General features: G+C 46.3%; 1 protein-coding gene across 1 annotated transcript in view; it reads right to left on the bottom strand.

Moving 5' to 3' along the window:
* Positions 1 to 13,369: 13,369 nt before the first annotated feature.
* The window catches only part of LTK (leukocyte receptor tyrosine kinase), a 307,777-nt gene continuing 297,800 nt past the window's right edge, over positions 13,370 to 23,346 (bottom strand). Inside the window, exons 23-26 of the mRNA XM_063947926.1 lie at positions 23,198 to 23,299; positions 19,039 to 19,173; positions 15,182 to 15,272; positions 13,370 to 13,972 (exon numbers count right to left, since the gene is read on the bottom strand). Of these exons, the coding sequence (XP_063803996.1) occupies positions 13,589 to 13,972; positions 15,182 to 15,272; positions 19,039 to 19,173; positions 23,198 to 23,299 (712 nt within the window). The 3' untranslated portion in view covers positions 13,370 to 13,588. The remainder of the gene's footprint in view (positions 13,973 to 15,181; positions 15,273 to 19,038; positions 19,174 to 23,197; positions 23,300 to 23,346) is intronic.

The following is a 23,346-nucleotide window of genomic DNA, read 5'->3' as shown; positions in this document are numbered from 1 at the left end:
CGTGGGTGTACCAGTCAGTGTATGTGTTCCCTCCTCTGCCTCTCATACCCAAGGTACTGAGAATTATAAGACGGAGAGGAGTGAGAACTATACTCGTGGCTCCGGATTGGCCAAGAAGGATTTGGTACCCGGAACTTCAAGAGATGCTCACAGAGGACCCATGGCCTCTACTTCTAAGAAGGGACCTGCTCCAGCAAGGACCCTGTCTGTTCCAAGACTTACCGCGGCTGCGTTTGACGGCATGGCGGTTGAACGCCGGATCCTGAAAGAGAAAGGCATTCCGGAGGAAGTCATCCTTACCCTGATCAAAGCCAGGAACGATGTAACCATAAAGCATTATCACCGCATTTGGCGGAAATACGTTGCTGGGTGCGAGGCCAGGAAGGCCCCTACGGAGGAATTTCAACTGGGTCGATTCCTACATTTCCTGCAGACAGGAGTGTCTATGGGCCTCAAATTGGGATCCATAAAGGTTCAGATTTCGGCCCTGTCGATTTTCTTCCAGAAAGAACTGGCTTCAGTGCCTGAAGTTCAGACGTTTGTCAAGGGGGTGCTGCATATACAGCCTCCTTTTGTGCCTACAGTGGCACCTTGGGATCTCAATGTCGTTTTGGGGTTCCTAAAATCACATTGGTTTGATCCGCTTAAATCTGTGGATTTAAAATATCTCACGTGGAAAGTGGTCATGTTGTTGGCCTTGGCTTCGGCCAGGCGCGTGTCAGAATTGGCGGCTTTATCCTGTAAAAGCCCTTACCTGATTTTTCATACGGACAGGGCAGAATTGAGGACTCGTCCTCAATTTCTCCCTAAGGTGGTTTCAGCGTTTCACCTGAACCAGCCTATTGTGGTACCTGCGGCTACTAGGGACTTGGAGGACTCCAAGTTACTGGACGTAGTCAGGGCCCTGAAAATATATGTTTCCAGGACGGCTGGAGTCAGAAAATCTGACTCGCTGTTTATTCTGTATGCACCCAACAAGCTGGGTGCTCCTGCTTCTAAGCAGACTATTGCTCGTTGGATTTGTAGTACAATTCAGCTTGCACATTCTGTGGCAGGCCTGCCACAGCCAAAATCTGTAAAAGCCCATTCCACACGGAAGGTGGGCTCTTCTTGGGCGGCTGCCCGAGGGGTCTCGGCTCTACAACTTTGCCGAGCAGCTACTTGGTCAGGGGCAAATACGTTTGCTAAATTCTACAAATTTGATACCCTGGCTGAGGAGGACCTGGAGTTCTCTCATTCGGTGCTGCAGAGTCATCCGCACTCTCCCGCCCGTTTGGGAGCTTTGGTATAATCCCCATGGTCCTTACGGAGTTCCGAGCATCCACTAGGACGTCAGAGAAAATAAGAATTTACTTACCGATAATTCTATTTCTCGTAGTCCGTAGTGGATGCTGGGCGCCCATCCCAAGTGCGGATTGTCTGCAATACTTGTACATAGTTATTGTTAACTAATTCGGGTTATTGTTATTGTGAGCCATCTTTCCAGAGGCTCCTCTGTTATCATGCTGTTAACTGGGTTCATATCACAAGTTGTACGGTGTGATTGGTGTGGCTGGTATGAGTCTTACCCGGGATTCAGGAATCCTTCCTTATTGTGTACGCTCGTCCGGGCACAGTATCCTAACTGAGGCTTGGAGGAGGGTCATAGGGGGAGGAGCCAGTGCACACCAGGTAGTCCTAAAGCTTTACTTTTGTGCCCAGTCTCCTGCGGAGCCGCTATTCCCCATGGTCCTTACGGAGTTCCCAGCATCCACTACGGACTACGAGAAATAGAATTATCGGTAAGTAAATTCTTATTATATATATATATATATATATATATATACACACACACATATCTACACATATATATTCCGTATATACACACATATATATATATATATATATATATATATATACACACATACATAAATACATAGCATTTTAAACATGCATATATATATATATATATATATATATACATACAGTAGTCGTATATATACACATGTGTATATATATCATATGTGTGTGTTTATATGTATGTATATACATGTGTATATATGTATGCACATGGATATATGTGTACTATAATTAAAATAAAGTAAACTTTTATTAAGCACTTACAAGTGCCACCAGGAAAACAGCAGGCTGCAGAGGACGCTAGACAGCCATTAATAATACTCATGCAGCAAAAAAAAAAAAAAAAAAATATATATATATATATATATTTTTTTTTTGGTGGAGGGGGGTTTCTGGGTGCTCGGAAACCAACCCTGGGTGCGCCACTGAAGAAGGTGAGAACATCCCTGCATATGGCAATGAGTGGCAGCAGAACTGACAGCATTCGTTACCATAGATCATACCTCCTAACTGTCCCGATTTTCGCGGGACAGTCCCGTTTTTTGGGGACTGTCCCGCTGTCCCACCCGCGGGCCGCAGTGTCCCGCGGAGGGGGAGGGGCAGTTGGGAGGCTCTGTCTATCGCTGCCCTGCTTAGCAAAGCAGCGGTGAATAGACGCTGTGCGCATGCGCACAGTGTCTATTCAGGGGAGTCAGAGGGAGAAGGGGCATGCCAGCGGCCTACAGAGCGCTGGGCATGCCCCCTCAGTGATGAAAACGGGGGCATGGTTCGCGATCGCGGGTCCTCCGCGAAGCCACGCCCCCTTTCTTAGGTCACCCCCCCTTTTCCTCTTTAAGGAGACACAAAGTTGGGAGGTATGCCATAGATGACAGCATATGTTGTTTGCAAGCTGGTCATGTCAATAAAAATCCTGCTCCTCTTAGCACCAACATACCCAATCATCTTATGGCTTTCAGAGCTTGCTGAGACCAGTAGTGTCACATATAAAAAATACTTTTTAAATTAAATTTAAATAAGCCAGTGATTTTGTGAGGAGCTGCAATGCTTTTATCACAAGCTGCGTTTTTTTTCTTCCTGGGGATGATGATGATCTGTATTTATTTTTGGTGCCATGCTGAACAGTCTGGGGTTTGATCCACTATGGCAAGGGGGACGCCTCGTTGTAGACTGTTATTTTTTATTATGTTTTTTTTACACTGAAAAAGTCAGTGCTTCAGATCATCGTAACCATCAGTGCATATCTGTGCACCAAGGGCACAGATATGCACCATTTTAGTTGCCCTCCTTTGTACAGTTTCTAATACATTAGAAACTGTACAAAGGAGGGCAACTAAAATGGTGCATGGCCTACATCACAAAACATACCCAGAAAGACTAAGAAATCTCAATATGTATAGTTTGGAGCAGAGAAGGGAAAGGGGGGACATGATAGAAACTTTCAAATATATCAAGGGTTTTAACAAAGTCCAGGAGGGAAACATTCTCCAAATGAAGAGAAGCAATAGGACACGAGGACATGCACTGATATGTGGAGGGGGGGAGGTTCAGGGGAAATTTGCGGAAAAATTATTTCACAGAAAGGGTAGTGGACAAGTGGAATAGCCTCCCATCAGAGGTGGTAGAGGCTAAGACAGTAGAGCAATTTAAACATGCATGGGATAGACATAAGGATATCCTTACAAAGAAATAAGGATCAAATAAGGTTAGAGATAAAAATAATATAAAAAAAAAAAAAGGGGCAGACTAGATGGGCCAAGTGGTTCTTATCTGCCGACAAATTCTATGTTTCTATGTTTCTAGGGCTGAGTACAAGAAATACCTGTGGGATAAGTTGCAATTTAGTTTAGTAACGCCCCTCCTGTACTTGGCCTACGCTTGAATTCCCCATGTTCCACCCTTCTAAATTAAGGAGTTGTGTGTTTAAGATGCGGCTGGATTTGCCTTTAAAAAAAACAACTTACATCCAGGATCCAGCTCTCCATACGGCCCTAACTCACCAGAGTGTGAAAATTAGGGATGTGCACCTGAAATTTTTTGTGTTTTGTGTTTTGGGTTTGGGTTCGGTTCCGTGGCCGTGTTTTGGGTTCGAACGCGTTTTGGCAAAACCTCACCGAATTTTTTTGTCGGATTCGGGTGTTTTTTTTTACAAAAAACCCTAAAAAACAGCTTAAATCATAGAATTTGGGGGTCATTTTGATCCCATAGTATTATTAACCTCAATAACCATAATTTCCACTCATTTTCAGTCTATTCTGAACACCTCACACCTCACAATATTATTTTTAGTCCTGAAATTTGCACCGAGGTCGCTGGATGGCTAAGCTAAGCGACACAAGTGGCCGACACAAACACCTGGCCCATCTAGGAGTGGCACTGCAGTGTCAGGCAGGATGGCCCTTCCAAAAAATACTCCCCAAATAGCACATGACGCAAAGAAAAAAAGAGGCGCAATGAGGTAGCTGTGTGAGTAAGCTAAGCGACCCTAGTGGCCGACACAAACACCTGGCCCATCTAGGAGTGGCACTGCAGTGTCAGGCAGGATGGCCCTTCCAAAAAATACTCCCCAAACAGCACATGACGCAAAGAAGAAAAAAAAGAGGCGCAATGAGGTAGCTGTGTGAGTAAGATAAGCGACCCAAGTGGCCGACACAAACACCTGGCCCATCTAGGAGTGGCACTGCAGTGTCAGGCAGGATGGCCCTTCCAAAAACTACTCCCCAAACAGCACATGACGCAAAGAAGAAAAAAAAGAGGCGCAATGAGGTAGCTGTGTGAGTAAGATAAGCGACCCAAGTGGCCGACGCAAACACCTGGCCCATCTAGGAGTGGCACTGCAGTGTCAGGCAGGATGGCCCTTCCAAAAACTACTCCCCAAACAGCACATGACGCAAAGAAGAAAAAAAAGAGGCGCAATGAGGTAGCTGTGTGAGTAAGATAAGCGACCCAAGTGGCCGACACAAACGCCTGGCCCATCTAGGAGTGGCACTGCAGTGTCAGGCAGGATGGCCCTTCCAAAAACGACTCCCCAAACAGCACATGACGCAAAGAAGAAAAAAAAGAGGCGCAATGAGGTAGCTGTGTGAGTAAGATAAGCGACCCAAGTGGCCGACACAAACACCTGGCCCATCTAGGAGTGGCACTGCAGTGTCAGGCAGGATGGCCCTTCTAAAAAATACTCCCCAAACAGCACATGACGCAAAGAAAAATGAAAGAAAAAAGAGGTGCAAGATGGAATTGTCCTTGGGCCCTCCCACCCACCCTTATGTTGTATAAACAGGACATGCACACTTTAACCAACCCATCATTTCAGCGACAGGGTCTGCCACAGGACTGTGACTGAAATGACTGGTTGGTTTGGGCCCCCACCAAAAAAGAAGCAATCAATCTCTCCTTGCACAAACTGGCTCTACAGAGGCAAGATGTCCACCTCATCATCATCGTCCGATTCATCACCCCTTTCACTGTGTACATCCCCCTCCTCACAGATTATTAATTTGTCCCCACTGGAATCCACCATCTCAGATCCCCGTGTACTTTCTGGAGGGAATTGCTGCTGGTGAATGTCTCCATGGAGTAATTGATTATAATTCATTTTAATGAACATCATCTTCTCCACATTTTCTGGAAGTAACCTCGTACGCCGATTGCTGACAAGGTGAGCGGCGGCACTAAACACTCTTTCGGAGTACACACTGGAGGGAGGGCAACTTAGGTAGAATAAAGCCAGTTTGTGCAAGGGCCTCCAAATTGCCTCTTTTCCCTGCCAGTATACGTACGGACTGTCTGACGTGCCTACTTGGATGCGGTCACTCATATAATCCTCCACCATTCTTTCAATGGTGAGAGAATCATATGCAGTGACAGTAGACGACATGTCAGTAATCGTTGGCAGGTCCTTCAGTCGGACCAGATGTCAGCATCAGCAGTCGCTCCAGACTGCCTTGCATCACCGCCAGCGGGTGGGCTCGGAATTCGTAGCCTTTTCCTCGCACCCCCAGTTGCGGGAGAATGTGAAGGAGGAGATGTTGACAGGTCGCGTTCCGCTTGACTTGACAATTTTCTCACCAGCAGTTCTTTGAACCCCTGCAGACTTGTGTCTGCCGGAAAGAGAGATCCAACGTAGGTTTTAAATCTAGGATCGAGCACGGTGGCCAAAATGTAGTGCTCTGATTTCAACAGATTGACCACACGTGAATCCTGGTTAAGCGAATGAAGGGCTCCATCCACAAGTCCCACATGCCTAGCGGAATCACTCTGTTTTAGCTCCTCCTTCAATGCCTCCAGCTTCTTCTGCAAAAGCCTGATGAGGGGAATGACCTGACTCAGGCTGGCAGTGTCTGAACTGACTTCACGTGTGGCAAGTTCAAAGGGCAGCAGAACCTTGCACAACGTTGAAATCATTCTCCACTGCACTTGAGACAGGTGCATTCCACCTCCTTTGCCTATATCGTGGCCAGATGTATAGGCTTGAATGGCCTTTTGCTGCTCCTCCATCCTCTGAAGCATATAGAGGGTTGAATTCCACCTCGTTACCACCTCTTGCTTCAGATGATGGCAGGGCAGGTTCAGGTTTTTTTGGTGGTGCTCCAGTCTTCTGTACGCGGTGCCTGCACGCCGAAAGTGGCCCGCAATTCTTCTGGCCACCGACAGCATCTCTTGCACGCCCCTGTCGTTTTTTAAATAATTCTGCACCACCAAATTCAAGGTATGTGCAAAACATGGGACGTGCTGGAATTTGCCCAGATGTAATGCGCGCACAATATTGCTGGCGTTGTCCGATGTCACAAATCCCCAGGAGAGTCCAATTGAGGTAAGCCATTCTGCGATGATCTTCCTCAGTTGCCGTAAGAGGTTTTCAGCTGTGTGCGTATTCTGGAAAGCGGTGATACAAAGCGTAGCCTGCCTAGGAACGAGTTGGCGTTTGCGAGATCCTGCTACTGGTGCCGCCGCTGCTGTTCTTGCAGTGGGAGGCAATACATCTACCCAGTGGGCTGTCACAGTCATGTAGTCCTGAGTCTGCCCTGCTCCACTTGTCCACATGTCCGTGGTTAAGTGGACATTGGGTACAACTGCATTTTTTAGGACACTGGTGAGTCTTTTTCTGACGTCCGTGTACATTCTCGGTATCGCCTGCCTAGAGAAGTGGAACCTAGATGGTATTTGGTAACGGGGGCACACTGCCTCAATAAATTGTCTAGTTCCCTGTGAACTAACGGCGGATACCGGACGCACGTCTAACACCAACATAGTTGTCAAGGCCTCAGTTATCCGCTTTGCAGCAGGATGACTGCTGTGATATTTCATCTTCCTCGCAAAGGACTGTTGGACAGTCAATTGCTTACTGGAAGTAGTACAAGTGGTCTTCCGACTTTCCCTCTGGGATGACGATCGACTCCCAGCAGCAACAACAGCAGCGCCAGCAGCAGTAGGCATTACACTCAAGGATGCATCGGAGGAATCCCAGGCAGGAGAGGACTCGTCAGACTTGCCAGTGACATGGCCTGCAGGACTATTGGCTTTCCTGGGTAAGGAGGAAATTGACACTGAGGGAGTTGGTGGTGTGGTTTGCGCGAGCTTGGTTACAAGAGGAAGGGATTTACTGGTCAGTGGACTGCTTCCGCTGTCGCCCAAAGTTTTTGAACTTGTCACTGACTTATTATGAATGCGCTCCAGGTGACGTATAAGGGAGGATGTTCCGAGGTGGTTAATGTCCTTACCCCTACTTATTACAGCTTGACAAAGGCAACACACGGCTTGACACCTGTTGTCCGCATTTCTGTTGAAATACTTCCACACTGAAGAGCTGATTTTTTTGGTATTTTCACCAGGCATGTCAATGGCCATATTCCTCCCACGGACAACAGGTGTCTCCCCGGGTGCCTGACTTAAACAAACCACCTCACCATCAGCATCCTCCTTGTCAATTTCCTCCCCAGCCCAAGCAACACCCATATCCTCATCCTGGTGTACTTCAACACTGACATCTTCAATTTCACTATCAGGAACTGGACTGCGGGTGCTCCTTTCAACACTTGCAGGGGGCGTGCAAATGGTGGAAGGCGCAAGCTCTTCCCGTCCAGTGTTGGGAAGGTCAGGCATCGAAACCGACACAATTGGACTCTCCTTTGGGATTTGTGATTTCGAAGAACGCACAGTTCTTTGCTGTGCTTTTGCCGCAAGTCTTTTCTTTTTTCTAGCGAGAGGATGAGTGCTTCCATCCTCATGTGAAGTTGAACCACTAGCCATGAACATAGGCCAGGGCCTCAGCCGTTCCTTGCCACTCCGTGTCGTAAAATGGCATATTGGCAAGTTTACGCTTCTCCTCAGACGCTTTTAATTTTGATTTTTGGGTCATTTTTTTACTGATCTTTTGTGTTTTGGATTTTACATGCTCTGTACTATGACATTGGGCATCGGCCTTGGCAGACGACGTTGATGGCATTTCATCGTCTCGGCCATGACTAGTGGCAGCAGCTTCAGCACAAGGTGGAAGTGGATCTTGATCTTTCCCTATTTTTTTAACCTCCACATTTTTGTTCTCCATATTTTGCGCACAACTAAAAGCCACCACAGGTATACAATGTAGATGGATGGATAGTATAGTATTACTTATACTTATGGACGACGAGTGACGACACAGAGGTAGGTACAGCCGTGGCCTACCGTACTGCTGCTTAGTGCTTATATATATGATATACTGTATAACGGACCTGGTGGACACTGTCAGCAGACTGCTAAACAAACTAGTATGAAGAAAGAAAAAAAAAACACCACAGGTATACAATGTAGATGGATGGATAGTATAGTATTACTTATACTTATGGACGACGAGTGCACTGACGACACAGAGGTAGGTACAGCCGTGGCCTACCGTACTGCTGCTTAGTGCTTATATATATGATATACTGTATAACGGACCTGGTGGACACTGTCAGCAGACTGCTAAACAAACTAGTATGAAGAAAGAAAAAAAAAACACCACAGGTATACAATGTAGATGGATGGATAGTATAGTATTACTTATACTTATGGACGACGAGTGACGACACAGAGGTAGGTACAGCCGTGGCCTACCGTACTGCTGCTTAGTGCTTATATATATGATATTATACTGTATAACGGACCTGGTGGACAGTGTCAGCAGACTGCTAAACTAGTATGAAGAAAGAAAAAAAAAACACCACAGGTATACAATGTAGATGGATGGATAGTATAGTATTACTTATACTTGTGGACGACGAGTGACGACACAGAGGTAGGTACAGCCGTGGCCTACCGTACTGCTGCTTAGTGCTTATATATATGATATTATACTATATAACGGACCTGGTAAACACTGTCAGCAGACTGCTAAACAAACTAGTATGAAGAAAGAAAAAAAAAAACACCACAGGTATACAATGTAGATGGATGGATAGTATAGTATTACTTATACTTATGGACGACGAGTGACGACACAGAGGTAGGTACAGCCGTGGCCTACCGTACTGCTGCTTAGTGCTTATATATATGATATACTGTATAACGGACCTGGTGGACAGTGTCAGCAGACTGCTAAACTAGTATGAAGAAAGAAAAAAAAAACACCACAGGTATACAATGTAGATGGATGGATAGTATAGTATTACTTATACTTATGGACGAAGAGTGACGACACAGAGGTAGGTACAGCCGTGGCCTACCGTACTGCTGCTTAGTGCTTATATATATGATATACTGTATAACGGACCTGGTGGACACTGTCAGCAGACTGCTAAACAAACTAGTATGACTATGAAGAAAGAAAAAAAAAACACCACAGGTATACAATGTAGATGGATGGATAGTATAGTATTACTTATACTTATGGACGACGAGTGCACTGACGACACAGAGGTAGGTACAGCCGTGGCCTACCGTACTGCTGCTTAGTGCTTAATTATATATATAATATACTGTATAACGGACCTGGTGGACACTGTCAGCAGACTGCTAAACAAACTAGCATGAAGAAAGAAAAAAAAACACCACAGTGTTTTTCAGGCAGACAAACGTATACTGGACTGGTGGTCACTGTCAGCAAAACTGTGCACTGTACTCCTGCTATAACTGCTCCCCAGTCCCCACAATTAGGCAGTGTGAGCAGTGCACTCAGCACAGATATATCATGCAGCAGTGCAGCACACTGAGTGAGCACAGATATGGTGGAGCATTTTTTTTCAGGCAGAGAAACAACGGATTAAACTCAAAACCCTGCACTGTACTCCCTAACAGCTGCTCCCCGTCCCCAATCCTCCCCACAATTAAAACTAAGTCACTCAGTTTTTTTTTTTTTCTAATACAACGGAGAGGACGCCAGCCACGTCCTCTCCCTATCAATCTCAATGCACGTGTGAAAAATGGCGGCGACGCGCGGCTCCTTATATAGAATCCGAGTCTTGCGAGAATCCGACAGCGGGATGATGACGTTCGGGCGCGCTCGGGTTAACCGAGCAAGGCGGGAGGATCCGAGTCGCTCGGACCCGAGTAAAAAAAAGGTGAAGTTCGGGCGGGTTCGGATTCCGAGGAACCGAACCCGCTCATCACTAGTGATGAGCGGATTCGGTTTTACTCGGTTTTACTCGGTTCTCAAAACGGCATCTTATTGGCTCACGGATGTCACGTGTTTTGGATAGCCAATAAGATGCCGTTTTGAGAACCGAGTAAAACCGAGTAAAACCGAGTAAAACCGAACCTCGCTCATCACTACGTCATCACTAGTGAAAATGTGCAATATAATAGCCACCGGACATTGGATGTCTACATAGAAAACTCCATTTCAGATCAGGGGGTTTGCTTTATATACCACCTATCAGCATTGGATGTCTGTTTTATACACTAACCACCAGAACAGGGACGTCTTAAGAGAGGAGGGGGCCCGCCTGCAGACTCCGGGTAGACACCTTCCTCTCCGCATCGCCGTAGGCTCCGGCATTGTGCCAGAGTCTACTGCGCATGTGCAGGTCTCCGGAAACATGGAGCCTGCCATGTTCTGGAGACAAAATCCATACTGCGCATGCGCTTGGCCATTTTGGAAGTGATTTTTTTGCGGCTGCAGTGTCCTACGCTGGACTCCGGGGAGGTGTGTACTAAAATAAGGGTGCAATGTGGGACCCCCCTGGACCCAGGGACCCGTGTGCACAGCACACATTGCACCGATGATAGAAACGCAATGCACCAGAATGAGATGTATTATATAATAAACATGAAATTGGGGGCCTGCTTTATATACTATACATCAGTAATCCGATGTCTGTTTTATACACTAACCACCAGAATGAGCTCTGTGTTATATACTGTACTAGCCATAATTGTCTTTGAATTGTATAGTTGTCACTAGAATGGTATGTTTTGTATACTGTCCACTAGAGAGGACCTGGTTTTGTAGTGAATGCGATAAGCACTGCTTATCAGAATCAATTACCATCCCCAAGTAACATTTCAATATCTTACCCATCTGCAGTAACTTATCCACTGAACTGTTTCACAAATTGCTTTTAAAGTGTGACTCTGCCTTCCCATATTCCTCTGCCCCCCATCTCTCCTTATTACATGCAAAATAAAACCATGTGTGTTACTTTGAGATTCACATATTATGTTACATGTAAAGGCATATGTAAAGGCATGTGCTTACCTTGCTGGTATCTTTTTTTTTTTTTTTTACATGTACTGCTGTAACTGAGAAGAATCACAGACGACACAATAATGCATACATAAAGGTAAATAACTTTTATTCATTTTACTACAATAGTTCCATCTATCAGTGTGATCGGCACGTGCAGTTGTGCAACACTACATCTCACTCGGTATCCTTGACGTGACCTATAAAATGTTCAAGCCACGTATACACAATGAAGGCAGTCATTATGTGGGCTGAACCAACTTACAGCTTATCAATTCTATAGGAATCAGTGAGGCATGAGGCACCGAGTGCCTACACACGTGCACATCTCACAAAATGTGTCCCCTGTGCAGACAAATACATATCCGCTATCCAAAACCCTGATAACACCAGAGCAGCACAAATATTGAAATCTATGCAAAATCGAAACCGCTTTGAAACATAATGTTTCACTGACCCAGTAGTACATGTGGCAGCTCCAGTGTGTAGAGTTGTCCGTCCCGAATAATATGGCAGTGATGGGTTGGGACTTCAAGCAGAAGGGAGATAACTGGAGTAAATGTCCAAGTTCTAAAAAAATGGCTTTACCTCCATAAATGGCAGTATGTTTAGCAAAGGAACACTGCATAATTGAAGCCCTTTATCAGAACTTGCATTTACACCATGCTAAATTTTCCTATAAGGATAAAATGTTCCTCTACTTCTGTACAGATGGGAGTTTTGCAGCGATCAATAGATTTGAAGTGTCTTACATATCTTACAATATCTGCAGGATTTGGGTGCCTTGTACTATGAAAAGAGGGGGCACTCTGTCTTTGCAATTCTGCCTATATGCTAGTAAACCATTAACAAATGAAGGACGCGCCTTATATATTCAGCAGTATCAGGGCACCAGTTTTTTTGTGAGACCCTCGTGTTGGGGTCTCACAAGCGTAAAAAAGTAGAGTCTCTATGATAGTTTCTATGTAAACCTTTATGTTAAAATACCTCCCAATGGGGGTCATTCCGAGTTGATTGCTAGCTGCCGTTGTTTGCAGCGCAGCGATCAGGCTAAAAATAGTAATTTCTGCACATGCACCGCAATGCGCACGCGCGACGTACGGGTACAAAGTCCTTTGTGGTTTTACACAGGTTCTAGCAAAGCTTTCGGTTGCACGGCAGAACGCAGGAAGATTGACATGAAGTGGGCGTTTCTGGGTGGCAACCGACCGTTTTTAGGGAGTGCTTAGAAAAACGCAGGTGTGTCGGGGAAAACGAAGGCGTGGCTGGGCGGGTGCGTGGCGTCAAAAGTCGTCTCTCCGTCGTTAGAATCAACGCACATGAAGAATAACTACAGGGCTGGTCTTGTTTTACACAAAATGATTTTGCAGCGGCTCTGCTCGTTTGCACTTCTGCAAAGCGAATTTACACTCCCCGGTGGGCGGCAACAATGCGTTTGCACGGCTGCTAAAAGTAGCTAGCGAGCGATCAACTCGGAATGACCCCCAATGTGACAAAATAAAATTGTGACAAAATAAGCCAAACCCACAATCTTTCCAGGACTTGCCTCTATTCACCAAAATCTTGCTGTGTTCTACCCAGAAACACCCATTTTGGTTTGTTACCACTCCACAAATAGGGCCTGCACCAGAAAAACCAGACAGTTGGGAGGTATGCTGTAACATTACTCAATGTCAACCAAACATTTTAACAGAAAAACCTATGATTTTTTTATTAAGCTCTGTGAAACCTTAACAGGATATTAGGTTTCAAGGAGCTCCTAGACATAAACATAATACTTGTGTAGCACTAGCAGAATACCTCTGTATCTTACCTTATTGCCATTAAAATCACAAGCACAATTGAAAGGAGAAATAAATTGTAATGGTAATAAAAAATATATATATAATGTCAATGGGAAGTGAGGTCAAAGCCCAGTTTAATGGTCTATGGCACAGTCTGAGGTTTTTTTTAATCTTCTCTAAAACTTGTAATAAGTGAAAGTGGTCTGAGGATGCAGTGGGTTTTCTTTGGAACTGCTAAAACTTGTGGTGAGGTTAGATCCCACAGTCCCAAGGTTGAAACCTGAGTCTTCACATCGAAGCTGTACACTAGGATGCTAAAAGCAAGTCAGCAGGTGCTTTCCATTACCCAAGAACCATAAGTTGGATTCCAAAGATTTTTGGATTTGTTCTTTACTTTATGGGACATTTGGGGTTTTGTCTCTGTTGTGGAAATAGGGTTTGGCTGGACACACGAACCTTCTGGGGACTCAGCAACACATTGTAAGCTTGGTGCTCGGATGTTCCAGCCCACCAGGTTTTCTACCAGTAATTCCTCAGGAAGGACTCCAAGTTTATGTTCCGTTGTCTGTGTGTCCAGAGTTGGAGGAAAAGGGTTCCTCACCAGAGGTGTTATCCCGTTACAGCTGCTTGGTCGCATTATTGTACTTCCTTCATCTTCAGGAGCGGGCCCACTTTCCACAGGAAGTGCTGTATTTATCACATCAGGATCCTGTAACATGGGGGACCAGTAAGTATCTTATAGTCCAAAACAAAGAAAGGTTTTGAAGTAGAACAATTTATTTTAAGTTGTTTGGATAAATGCCCATTTACATCTATACCTGGCTGTATTGAAATGGTCCTATCCTACACATATATAACCAGACTGACGGTAATGTATGTGGACTATAATCCACACTGAGGTGCTAATTCTGAGTCAGATGGATCTCTTTGCATGCTTGTAAATAGGGAGTGTTACATACAGCACATGTGCAGATGCAAATTTACACATCTCTGTGGATCTGTCCTATGCCGAGTCGGTGGCATCTTTGCCGGATCTGTCTTTGCGTGAAATTGGCGTTTCAGGTCAGGATCTGGGAGGCAACAATGCGATCACACCTTTGTCTCCTCCTGTTGCATGCAAGAGCTATTCTTTCCTATGGGAGTGTTGTAGGCATATAGCTTGGGTTCGATTCTATTCTGGGTCGTGTGTGGGGAAGGGAAGCCTGTGTCAGACGGATCTCTTGCACCTAGTATGAAGTCGGTGCAGTGCCGCCACTAATGATGAATACTGAGGCTGTGGATGGAAATACACGGGCGCTGCGGCTACCTTCTTGAAGTCGCACAGATCCTCAGATTAGCCCTACGTAAACTGGTATTAGCATAAGGTAGTACCGGCTGCTGCAGCATCACGCAAACACAGCCACTGTGCGTTCCACTCAGAATCAGCCCCTACAGATGAGACTACGTCATGTGCTGCACAGAATGAAGGTGTATACACACTGGGTTTACCCCCTGTGAAAATCGCTGGCTGGAAAATCGCACAGTGCATACACACTGAGCGATTTTCACCTGGCCAACGATTTCCATGGGGGTAAACCACTTTCCACAATAGGAGACTATGGAAAGTGGTTCACTTGGCTGGTAAAACAGGCCGACGGAAAGCGGCACAGTGCTCACCGCTCATCGCCTGTCTATACACACTGGGTGATTTTGAGCTCAAGGTATCTGAAAACACCAAAAGTGAGCTATTCTGAGCTCAAAATCGCCAAGTGTGTATGGGCCTCAACCCGCACTGAGCAAGCCTGACAGAGGAAACAAGCTGTCTGTTTATGGATGTTGCGAGTCCGTACAAACCAGTGTCACACTCTAAAAGGCCAGTGCGTGGAACAGTGACTAGCTGCCTTGTAACTGTCCTAGACGTTCATCCGGTGATTTATACCTGTGTGCAGTAGATGATCCGCTCCAGGATGGTTGAGAAGTTGGGCCGGTGATCTGGAGTGTGCTGCCAGCACTGTGTCATTATTCGGTAGCTAGAACAAGATGCAAGAGCAGGAAAGGGGTCAGACAGCCTCTAGTTTTCACATGTGTCTGTTTGCTGGGAGAGCAAAGAAGTTGCCATCTCAGTGCAGTGAATTGGGTGATTAAACAGAACAGAACGGGTCTGATTCAGAGACCAAAAAGATGTATGCAATGCTGATAATAGTTACGTGATCATGGGCCAACTGTGTATGCGGCGCGGTCGCACGGCGCAAGCGCCATTGTACCGTAGTTATGTCGCTCACATGAGGGTTTCTTCACAAACAGAATGACACGGGGGCCATTTGGGGGAGGTAACAGGGAGTGGCAGCAAAAATGCAGGTGTATCATGTCAGTTTGCGGGTTGTGCCTTAGCCTACAATTGAGAGTTGCAGAACACATGGCACTAGCGCCTCCAATCCCACGCCGTTCTGCATAACCATAGGGTTACTCTGGAATCAATTATTGAAGGCTCTACGATCACTGCTGCGTGTGTGTATGTAGTTACCTGGAGCTGTGAAGCCACTGGTGGGAGTCTCAGTACATTTCTAGGCGGCTACGGCATTAGCAGGTTTTCTGCACATTAGCTTTGTATGGGGTCACATCTGTAAATGCATTAGCGCACATCTCTGAGTCATGTCCAGTGTACAGACTGCAGAATATGGCGCACTACATCATGCACAAAGGTGCCACTGCCCACTTGGAACATTCACTCTATGCTGAGCGGTCAGGCTTTACTGATCCAAGATTATGAGAAGATTATCCATATGTTCTTGGATAAGTAGAACTATAGATTGTCTATTCTGAAATTAGTAATTCCTAGGAACTAGAAGCTTTCATTGAGGTTATAGTTTTAATGGCTCCTTTTATTTACAGATATGTCCTTCTACATCTAGCCTCAATGCACCACGCAGCGTGACTGGCGCAAGTGAGCTGAATGGTCCCGTTCAACTCCGTTAGTGTGGGGTGTATGTCTTTTGCCAAAACGTGAACTTAGACATAACACGGCACAGCTAGTATGCACCAAGAGACTGGGTGTGTGTGAAAAAACGCTGGCGTTTCTGGGAAAAACGCGGGAGTGGCTGGAGAAATGGGGGAGTGTCTAGGCGAACGCTGGGTGTGTTTGTGACGTCAAACCAGGAACGAAACTGACTGAACTGATCGCAGTGGCAGAGTAAGTGTCGAGCTACTCAGAAACTGCTAAGAAATTTCTATTCGCAATTTTGAGAATCTTTCGTTCGCAAATCTGCTAAGCTAAGATACACTCCCAGTAGGCGGCGGCTTAGCGTGTGCAATGCTGCTAAAAGCAGCTTGCAAGCGAACAACTCGGAATGAGGGCCCATGTTTGAAGAACAGGGATAGATAGTGATATGTTGTTGGAATTTGATTATTGGCTACACAAGCAGACAACTATACCCATCAGGACCACTGAACCTGACAATGTACCACCATGAATATTTACAGCTGGCACAGCTGACATATAACTTTTCGTAAACCTAGAAATGAATGTGGATATTATACTCAGGGATGTACGCTCAGGGGAGGCAGTGCCTCCCCTGTCATTAATCATTAAAATAATACAAAGAAGATACTTATGACACATATTCTGTGTCATAAGTATCTCCTTTATTTTAATCCAATCATTATCACTGTGTAAATGGGGCTGGGAGGCACTGATCGTGGTGCCTCCCGATGTCAATGGGAAAGGGGCCGGAGCAGGGGGCGGGCGCGGGCAGGGCCAAGTCATGGGGCATAAAAGCCCATTGAAAATGCATTGGAAAGCAGCACCATTAGAAGTGCCGCTCTCATACAGGGACGTGCTTTCAACCCATGAAAGCACGACCCTGTCAGTGAGGTCACAATTATTGGCCAGCGGATCCGTCACTGGATCCGCTGTCATCACTGTGTGGGCGCGGCAGAGGTGCGGGTGGTCCCTGCCTGCCATTCAGATTGAAATACATTGGGGATAAACCCATGGTGTCCCCCAGCACACCGAGCTGTACCATATATATATATATATATATATATATATAGAATAGAAATCCAGAGGTCTTAGTTACATACAATTTCCAAACGTATGATAAGCCACCAGGCCCCGGCAAGGCTCCTCTGATGCTGGTGGTCCCTAACTCTAGGTCTGGGCCTGGGGTGCAGAACCCACAAACCGGCACAGGCCAGCTACCCCAGGGCAGCACAATGCGAGAAAGTAAAGTGTTAGTATGTGTTAATAAAAGGAAAATAAAATCTATATACAAAAATTAATAGACTAGTGAAAGTGTAATTAAAAGACCAGAAGGATTAATAAATGTGTTAAGGGGGTGCTAAATAAGATCTTGCAGTGTGCTACCCCAAAGCAGCCCAGCCCTACCAATCCAGGGGGAACCGCACCCCAGACTCGCCCCATGTACTAATAATAATAATAACAACCCTTCCGGCCGGGTAATATAACATAATGCCACATGATAATGGCATCTGAGCAAATGTATCCGAATTGAGCGCTAACTCACCTGAAGATACCTGGTGGTTTATCATACGTTTGCAAATTGCATGTAACTAAGACCTCTGGATTTCTATTTTATATATATATATATATATATATATATATATATATAAATAAATATATATATAGTCTTTCATGTCTTGGTACAGGTACAGCTCGGTGTGCTGGGGGACACCAGGGGTTTATCCCCAATGTATTTCTAGCTCAGACTACCCCCTCCCTTTCATGCACCTGAATTGTATTTCCCAATTAATTTGAGCAACTTACATTTTGTTCATTCACAGAGTTTGGCAGCGGAGCAGTGCCAGTTTAAAAAATGGCGCCTCAGCGCCATTTTTTAAATTCAAGATGGCCGCCGCGAGCCAATCTCAGCTCGCTGCATCATCACCCCGCCCCCTCCGGCTGACTTATATAAGTCAGTGCGAGGCAGCGGCGTCAGTCCGACGGCGGAGTAGGAGCAGTGAAGAGCTCCTGAAGAAAGAAGACGCCGTGGAAGTCCTGGATGGGCGGCGGCTATGCAAAAGAGCTTAACAGCCGCCGCCCACCAGGTGAAGATGCCGGAAGTCCTGGGAAGGCGGCGGCCATGCAAAAGAGCTTAAAGGCCATTGCCTCCCAGGTGAAGACACCGGAAGCCTTGGGAAGGCGACAGCCCCCCAGGTGAAGACGCCGGAAGCCCCGGGAAGGCGGCGGCCATGCAAAAGAGCTTAAAGGCCGCCGCCACTAGGTGAAGACCCTGACTAATAAAACTTTTTTTTTTCAAGATGTGTGGTGGTTTTATTTTAATATTTTCTTTACAGGTGGACTACAGGTGCCAGCGGGCCCTTTATGTCCGGGCATGCTGGCACTTGTAGTTCTCCAAGTGCCAGCATGCTGGGGCAGGCTTGCTGGGACCTATAGGCCACCTGTAAAGAACAATATTAACATACAATGAACCCCGCACCCACCGCCACCAGGGGTGCGGGGCATAGCACTGGGCTATCAGCCCAGTGCTGGTTGTTGCTCGGGAGGGGGGACCCCATTCCTATTTTTTGGGGTCCCCGCTTTCCGAGGAATTCCAGCCCTGGGCTGACTGGCTTGGGGGGCTGTTTAATGTTATGGCAGGGGGACCCCACACTGAGTGTCTCCCCTGCTATGGCATTATCCCCCCTGGCTGGTTTTAGTGATGTGTGGGGGACTACACTTATTTATTTTTTTCCCTCTATGTAGGGGGGAGGGGGGGGGGTTAGCTGCCAGTGCCTCCCCAGCCACTGACCTCACCGCATGTCACTGATTATACTCACACTGGTCCTGGGCAGTTTTTGGGGGGATCCATGCGCCCACCGCTCGTAACAAACTCTAGCACTTCTTGGTTAGTTTTGCACGGGTATGGCATGTAGCCTAATGAGAAGATCTCCCAAAGCAACACTCCAAAGGACCTACAGCAACATATAAAGCATGCATGTCACTTCTGAAGAACACAGTAAAATTACATTATTCAACTGTTATTACTTGTAAATTGTTCCTGATTGTGACCCACGTTCTACCTGTATAGAATTTTGTTCAAAAAGCAATGCCGCCCAGAGATTCCTGACACATAATATTTCTGTATTCATTTCTACTGACAATCTTATCTTTTAGGTCTATAGCAGATATGCAGTCATGTACTATCACAGAATTTGTATTCCTTCAGATCAGTCCTTGTGACAGTAGAACTTCCCTCTGCAAGTGCACACATATTAGGGCTTTTAATGAAAAGCCAAATAACCTTTGAATATATTTTTGAACCATATGATAAAAGCAATCCCCATGAGGAATCCCAGATGAGAACATATAAACTCTGCACATGGAGGAGCTGATGCAGCGAGTCTAGAAAACTGACTAGCGTTTAGTTAGCATGTTTTCACACTGCACATGCTCCAAGGTCAAGCATACACAAGTGTGGGCAGTATCAAATCGTATCTCCACTTGTGGGTGATGGGGCGTAACTGGGAGGTAACTTGGTTTTCGTATGTAGGCCAAGGTTAGTGATGGCGTTTCAAGAATGTATGATGGGATTGTTTGCAATGCAAAGTTATGTGTATATGTAATCGTGCCTTTTCAGACATATATCATACACAAGGGAGAGGGCGAGATGCAAGTGTGCGCTGATCACGATATCGGTATTGAAGCCAGGGGGTAAATTTACTAAGGTGGGAGATTTTTAGAACTGGTGATGTTGCCCATGGCAACCAATCAGATTCTACTTACCATTTATCTAGCTACTTCTAGCAGATAATATATATAATCTGATTGGTTGCTATGGGCAACATCACCAGCAGTGGCGGAACTGTGGGAGGCAGTGGAGTTGGCTGCCGCCGGGCTCCTGACCGCAAGGGGGCAGATCTCCTCCACTGTCTCCCGCTGCCTGAGGACCACGCTGCTATTGCAGACGGAGGAGCTGTGTCAGTGACACGGAAGCTGCCTCCTGTATTTACAGAGAGCCGGCACTGGCTGCAGCTAGGGGGAGCTCCAGAGCGCAGCTCCTCCCGGGCCCTTCTAGTTAAGCAAGCCAGCCAAAGCTCTCTGCTCCTCTGTGCTCCGTGTCAGCCTGATTATAGCCAAAGGTAGGCACTGTGTGGGGGGTGGGGTATAGGTGTATTTGGGGTGATTTGGGAGGATTTGGGGTGGGGGGGAGCACTGTGTTTTGTGTGTGCTTGTATTTAAGTGAGGTGTGTGTGTTTTTAAGGAAAGTTGCGCGTTCAAGTAAAAGAGGCATGTGTGTGAGAGGCGTGTGTGTAAGTGAGTGATGTGTGTGTGTGTGTGTAAGTGAGTGGCGTGTGTGAGAGGCATGTGTGTGTGTGTGTGTGTGTGTGTAAGTGAGAGGCATGTATGTGTGTGTAAGTGGGAGGCATGTGTATGTAGGTGAGAGGCATGTGTGTGTGTGAGTGAGAGGCATGTATGTGTGCGTAAGTGGGAGGCTTGTGTATGTAGGTGAGAGGCATGTGTGTGTGTGTGTGTGAGTGAGAGGCATGTATGTGTGTGTAAGTGGGAGGCATGTGTGTGTGTAAGTGAGAGGCATGTGTGTGTGTGTAAGTGAGAGGCATGTGTATGTGTGCAAGTGAGAGGCATGTGTATGTGTGTAAGTGAGAGGCATGTGTATGTAAGTGAGAGGCATGTGTATGTAAGTGAGAGACGTGTGTGAGAGGTATGTGCGTGAGAGGAAAGGATTAAAGGAGGCATTTGAGCATTTCTACAGGACTGTGTACAGAGCACACACCTGGTCTGGGTACACGCTACCTTATAAATATATGGAGGGGTGTCCGTTCTGAATGTGTGTGAGAGGCATGTGTGTGTGGGTGTAAGTGAAAGGCATGTGTGTGTAAGTGAAAGGCATGTGTGTGTGTGTGTAAGTGAAAGGCATGTGTGGGTGTTTAAGTGAAAGCGGCGTGTGTGTGTTTAAGTGAAAGCGGCATGTGTGTTTTTAAGTGAAGGAGGCATGTGTGTGTGTGTGTGTGTGTGTGTGTATGTGTGTGTGTGTATGTGTGTGAAAGCGGCATGTGTGTGTTTTTAAGTGAAGGAGGCATGTTTGTGTGTGTGTTAAAGCGGTGTGTGTGTTTAAGTGAAAGAGATGTGTGTGTTTAAGTGAATGAGGCATTTGTGTGGGTTTTTTATATATCTAGTGTTCATACCAAGTGTCTTTCACAGGGCGCTGCGCCCTGCCCCTTTTTTAGACAGCTTTATCCCGCCCTGCCCGTTTTTGTGAGCCCTGCCACCCCGCCGTTTGCTGCCGCCGGACCCAGCCGTGCGCCACCGGACCCGGTAAGCACATGAGAGTCCCCCTGGGCTAAATTAACCTTGTAAGTATTTTGCAGCTGTAAACTTCAATCTCAGTGCTCTCTACCTGGTGCAATGTGCCTCAGTGCTCTCTGTCTGGTGCAATGTGCCTCAGTGCTCTCTGTCTGGTGCAATGTGCCTCAGTGCTCTCTGTCTGGTGCAGTGTGCCTCAGTGCTCTCTGCCTGGTGCAGTGTGCCTCAGTGCTCTCTGTCTGGTGCAGTGTGCCTCAGTGCTCTCTACCTGGTGCAGTGTGCCTCAGTGCTCTCTACCTGGTGCAGTGTGCCTCAGTGCTCTCTACCTGGTGCAGTGTGCCTCAGTGCTCTGCCTGGCGAAATGTGTATAACGTGCTCTACCTGTCGCAGTGTGTATAGGAGGTTCTACCTGGTGCAATGTGTATTAGGTGCACTACCGTGTGGTGTAATGTGAATTGCCACTATTATGTGGCCACGCCCCTTCCCCACGAAACAATGCCCCTAGATTTTTGCTGCGCGCCTTCGGTGCGCACTGTCCATGTTTTGGACTATAGGAATGGGAGCACCAAGCATTATAGTATGTACCTAAGTTTGCCCATCTAACTTAAAAATGTGCCCTCCCGAATGGAAAAATGTGCCCTCCCCGTGATCAGCACCCTGCCCTAAAAAAATCCTAGAGTGGACACTAATTATATCGGCACACCGCTGCGCCAAAGCATCTCCATCGAGACCTGCTGGCGGGTGAGGGAGCACTGTAGGTGTACTATAATGGTATGCTGGTGTCTGTTTTATTGTAATGACTGACTTGGAGTGCGTCCACTTTCTATGTGTATCCATATTACTATTGGGAAAGGTACCTGAGCACGCTGCTACTGTTCACCCTTAGTGCCGGATAGCTACATATGGTATGTGTGTGTGTATATGTAGGGGGCACCAACATTTATCATGCCTCCGGGTGTCTGGGACGAACTTACGCCGCTGATCACCAGTTCTAAAAATCTCCCACCTTAGTAAATTTACCCCTAAGTGTCCTGTTCTCATGGCTTGTGACATTGCTCACCTGCCTTTAAGTTCTCCTAGATCCCTTTCATCCTCAGTAGTTTCCATTATAGTGCTAGTAATACTATATTAAGGGCTGGATTCGATTAGTCATCATGCCGAAGTCTACTCCACATGCGCAGGTCTCCGGAAACATGGTGCCCACCATGTTCTGGAGACCAAATTCACTACTGCGCAAGCACAGTGGCCATTTTGGAGGAGATTTTCACTGCAACTGCAGTGTCCGACGCTGGACTCTGAAGAGGTAAGTATTAACATATGGGTGCAATGCGTGCGGTGTGGGCCCCCCCTGGACCCAGGGACCATTGTGCACCGCACACATTGCACCCATTATAGAAACAATGCCTCCTAGTGTGTCTACCCTGTTGCATACCTTTGTGTCATTTGCAAAAAGTAATACTTTCCCTTCAATACCATATACAATGCCACCCGTAAAGATATTTAAAAAGCACTGGGTATCTATGTATCTATCTATCTATCTATCTATCTATCTATCTATCTATCTATCTATCTATCTATCTATCTATCTATCTATCTATCTATCTATTATATTAAACACAATTGAGCCACCTTCATTTCCTACTGCAATTTCTATAAGATTCTTAGCTTTATTACCAGGTGTCAGTCTTAGACGTGAAGATTCCCTCTAGGAAAGCCTCAGGGGGCATCCACTTTACCGGCAGCATGGCTCTCCCCCCTTTCCTATAGTAACTTGCTCTGAAAAACAACACAGCATCCGTTACACAGAGGCTAGAACATCTGCA

This window comes from Pseudophryne corroboree, chromosome 12, assembly GCF_028390025.1.
Source record: "Pseudophryne corroboree isolate aPseCor3 chromosome 12, aPseCor3.hap2, whole genome shotgun sequence".
Classification (NCBI taxonomy): Eukaryota; Metazoa; Chordata; class Amphibia; order Anura; family Myobatrachidae; genus Pseudophryne; species Pseudophryne corroboree.
Note: the sequence above shows the minus strand (reverse complement) of the source record. Positions and strands in the feature narration are given on the sequence as shown.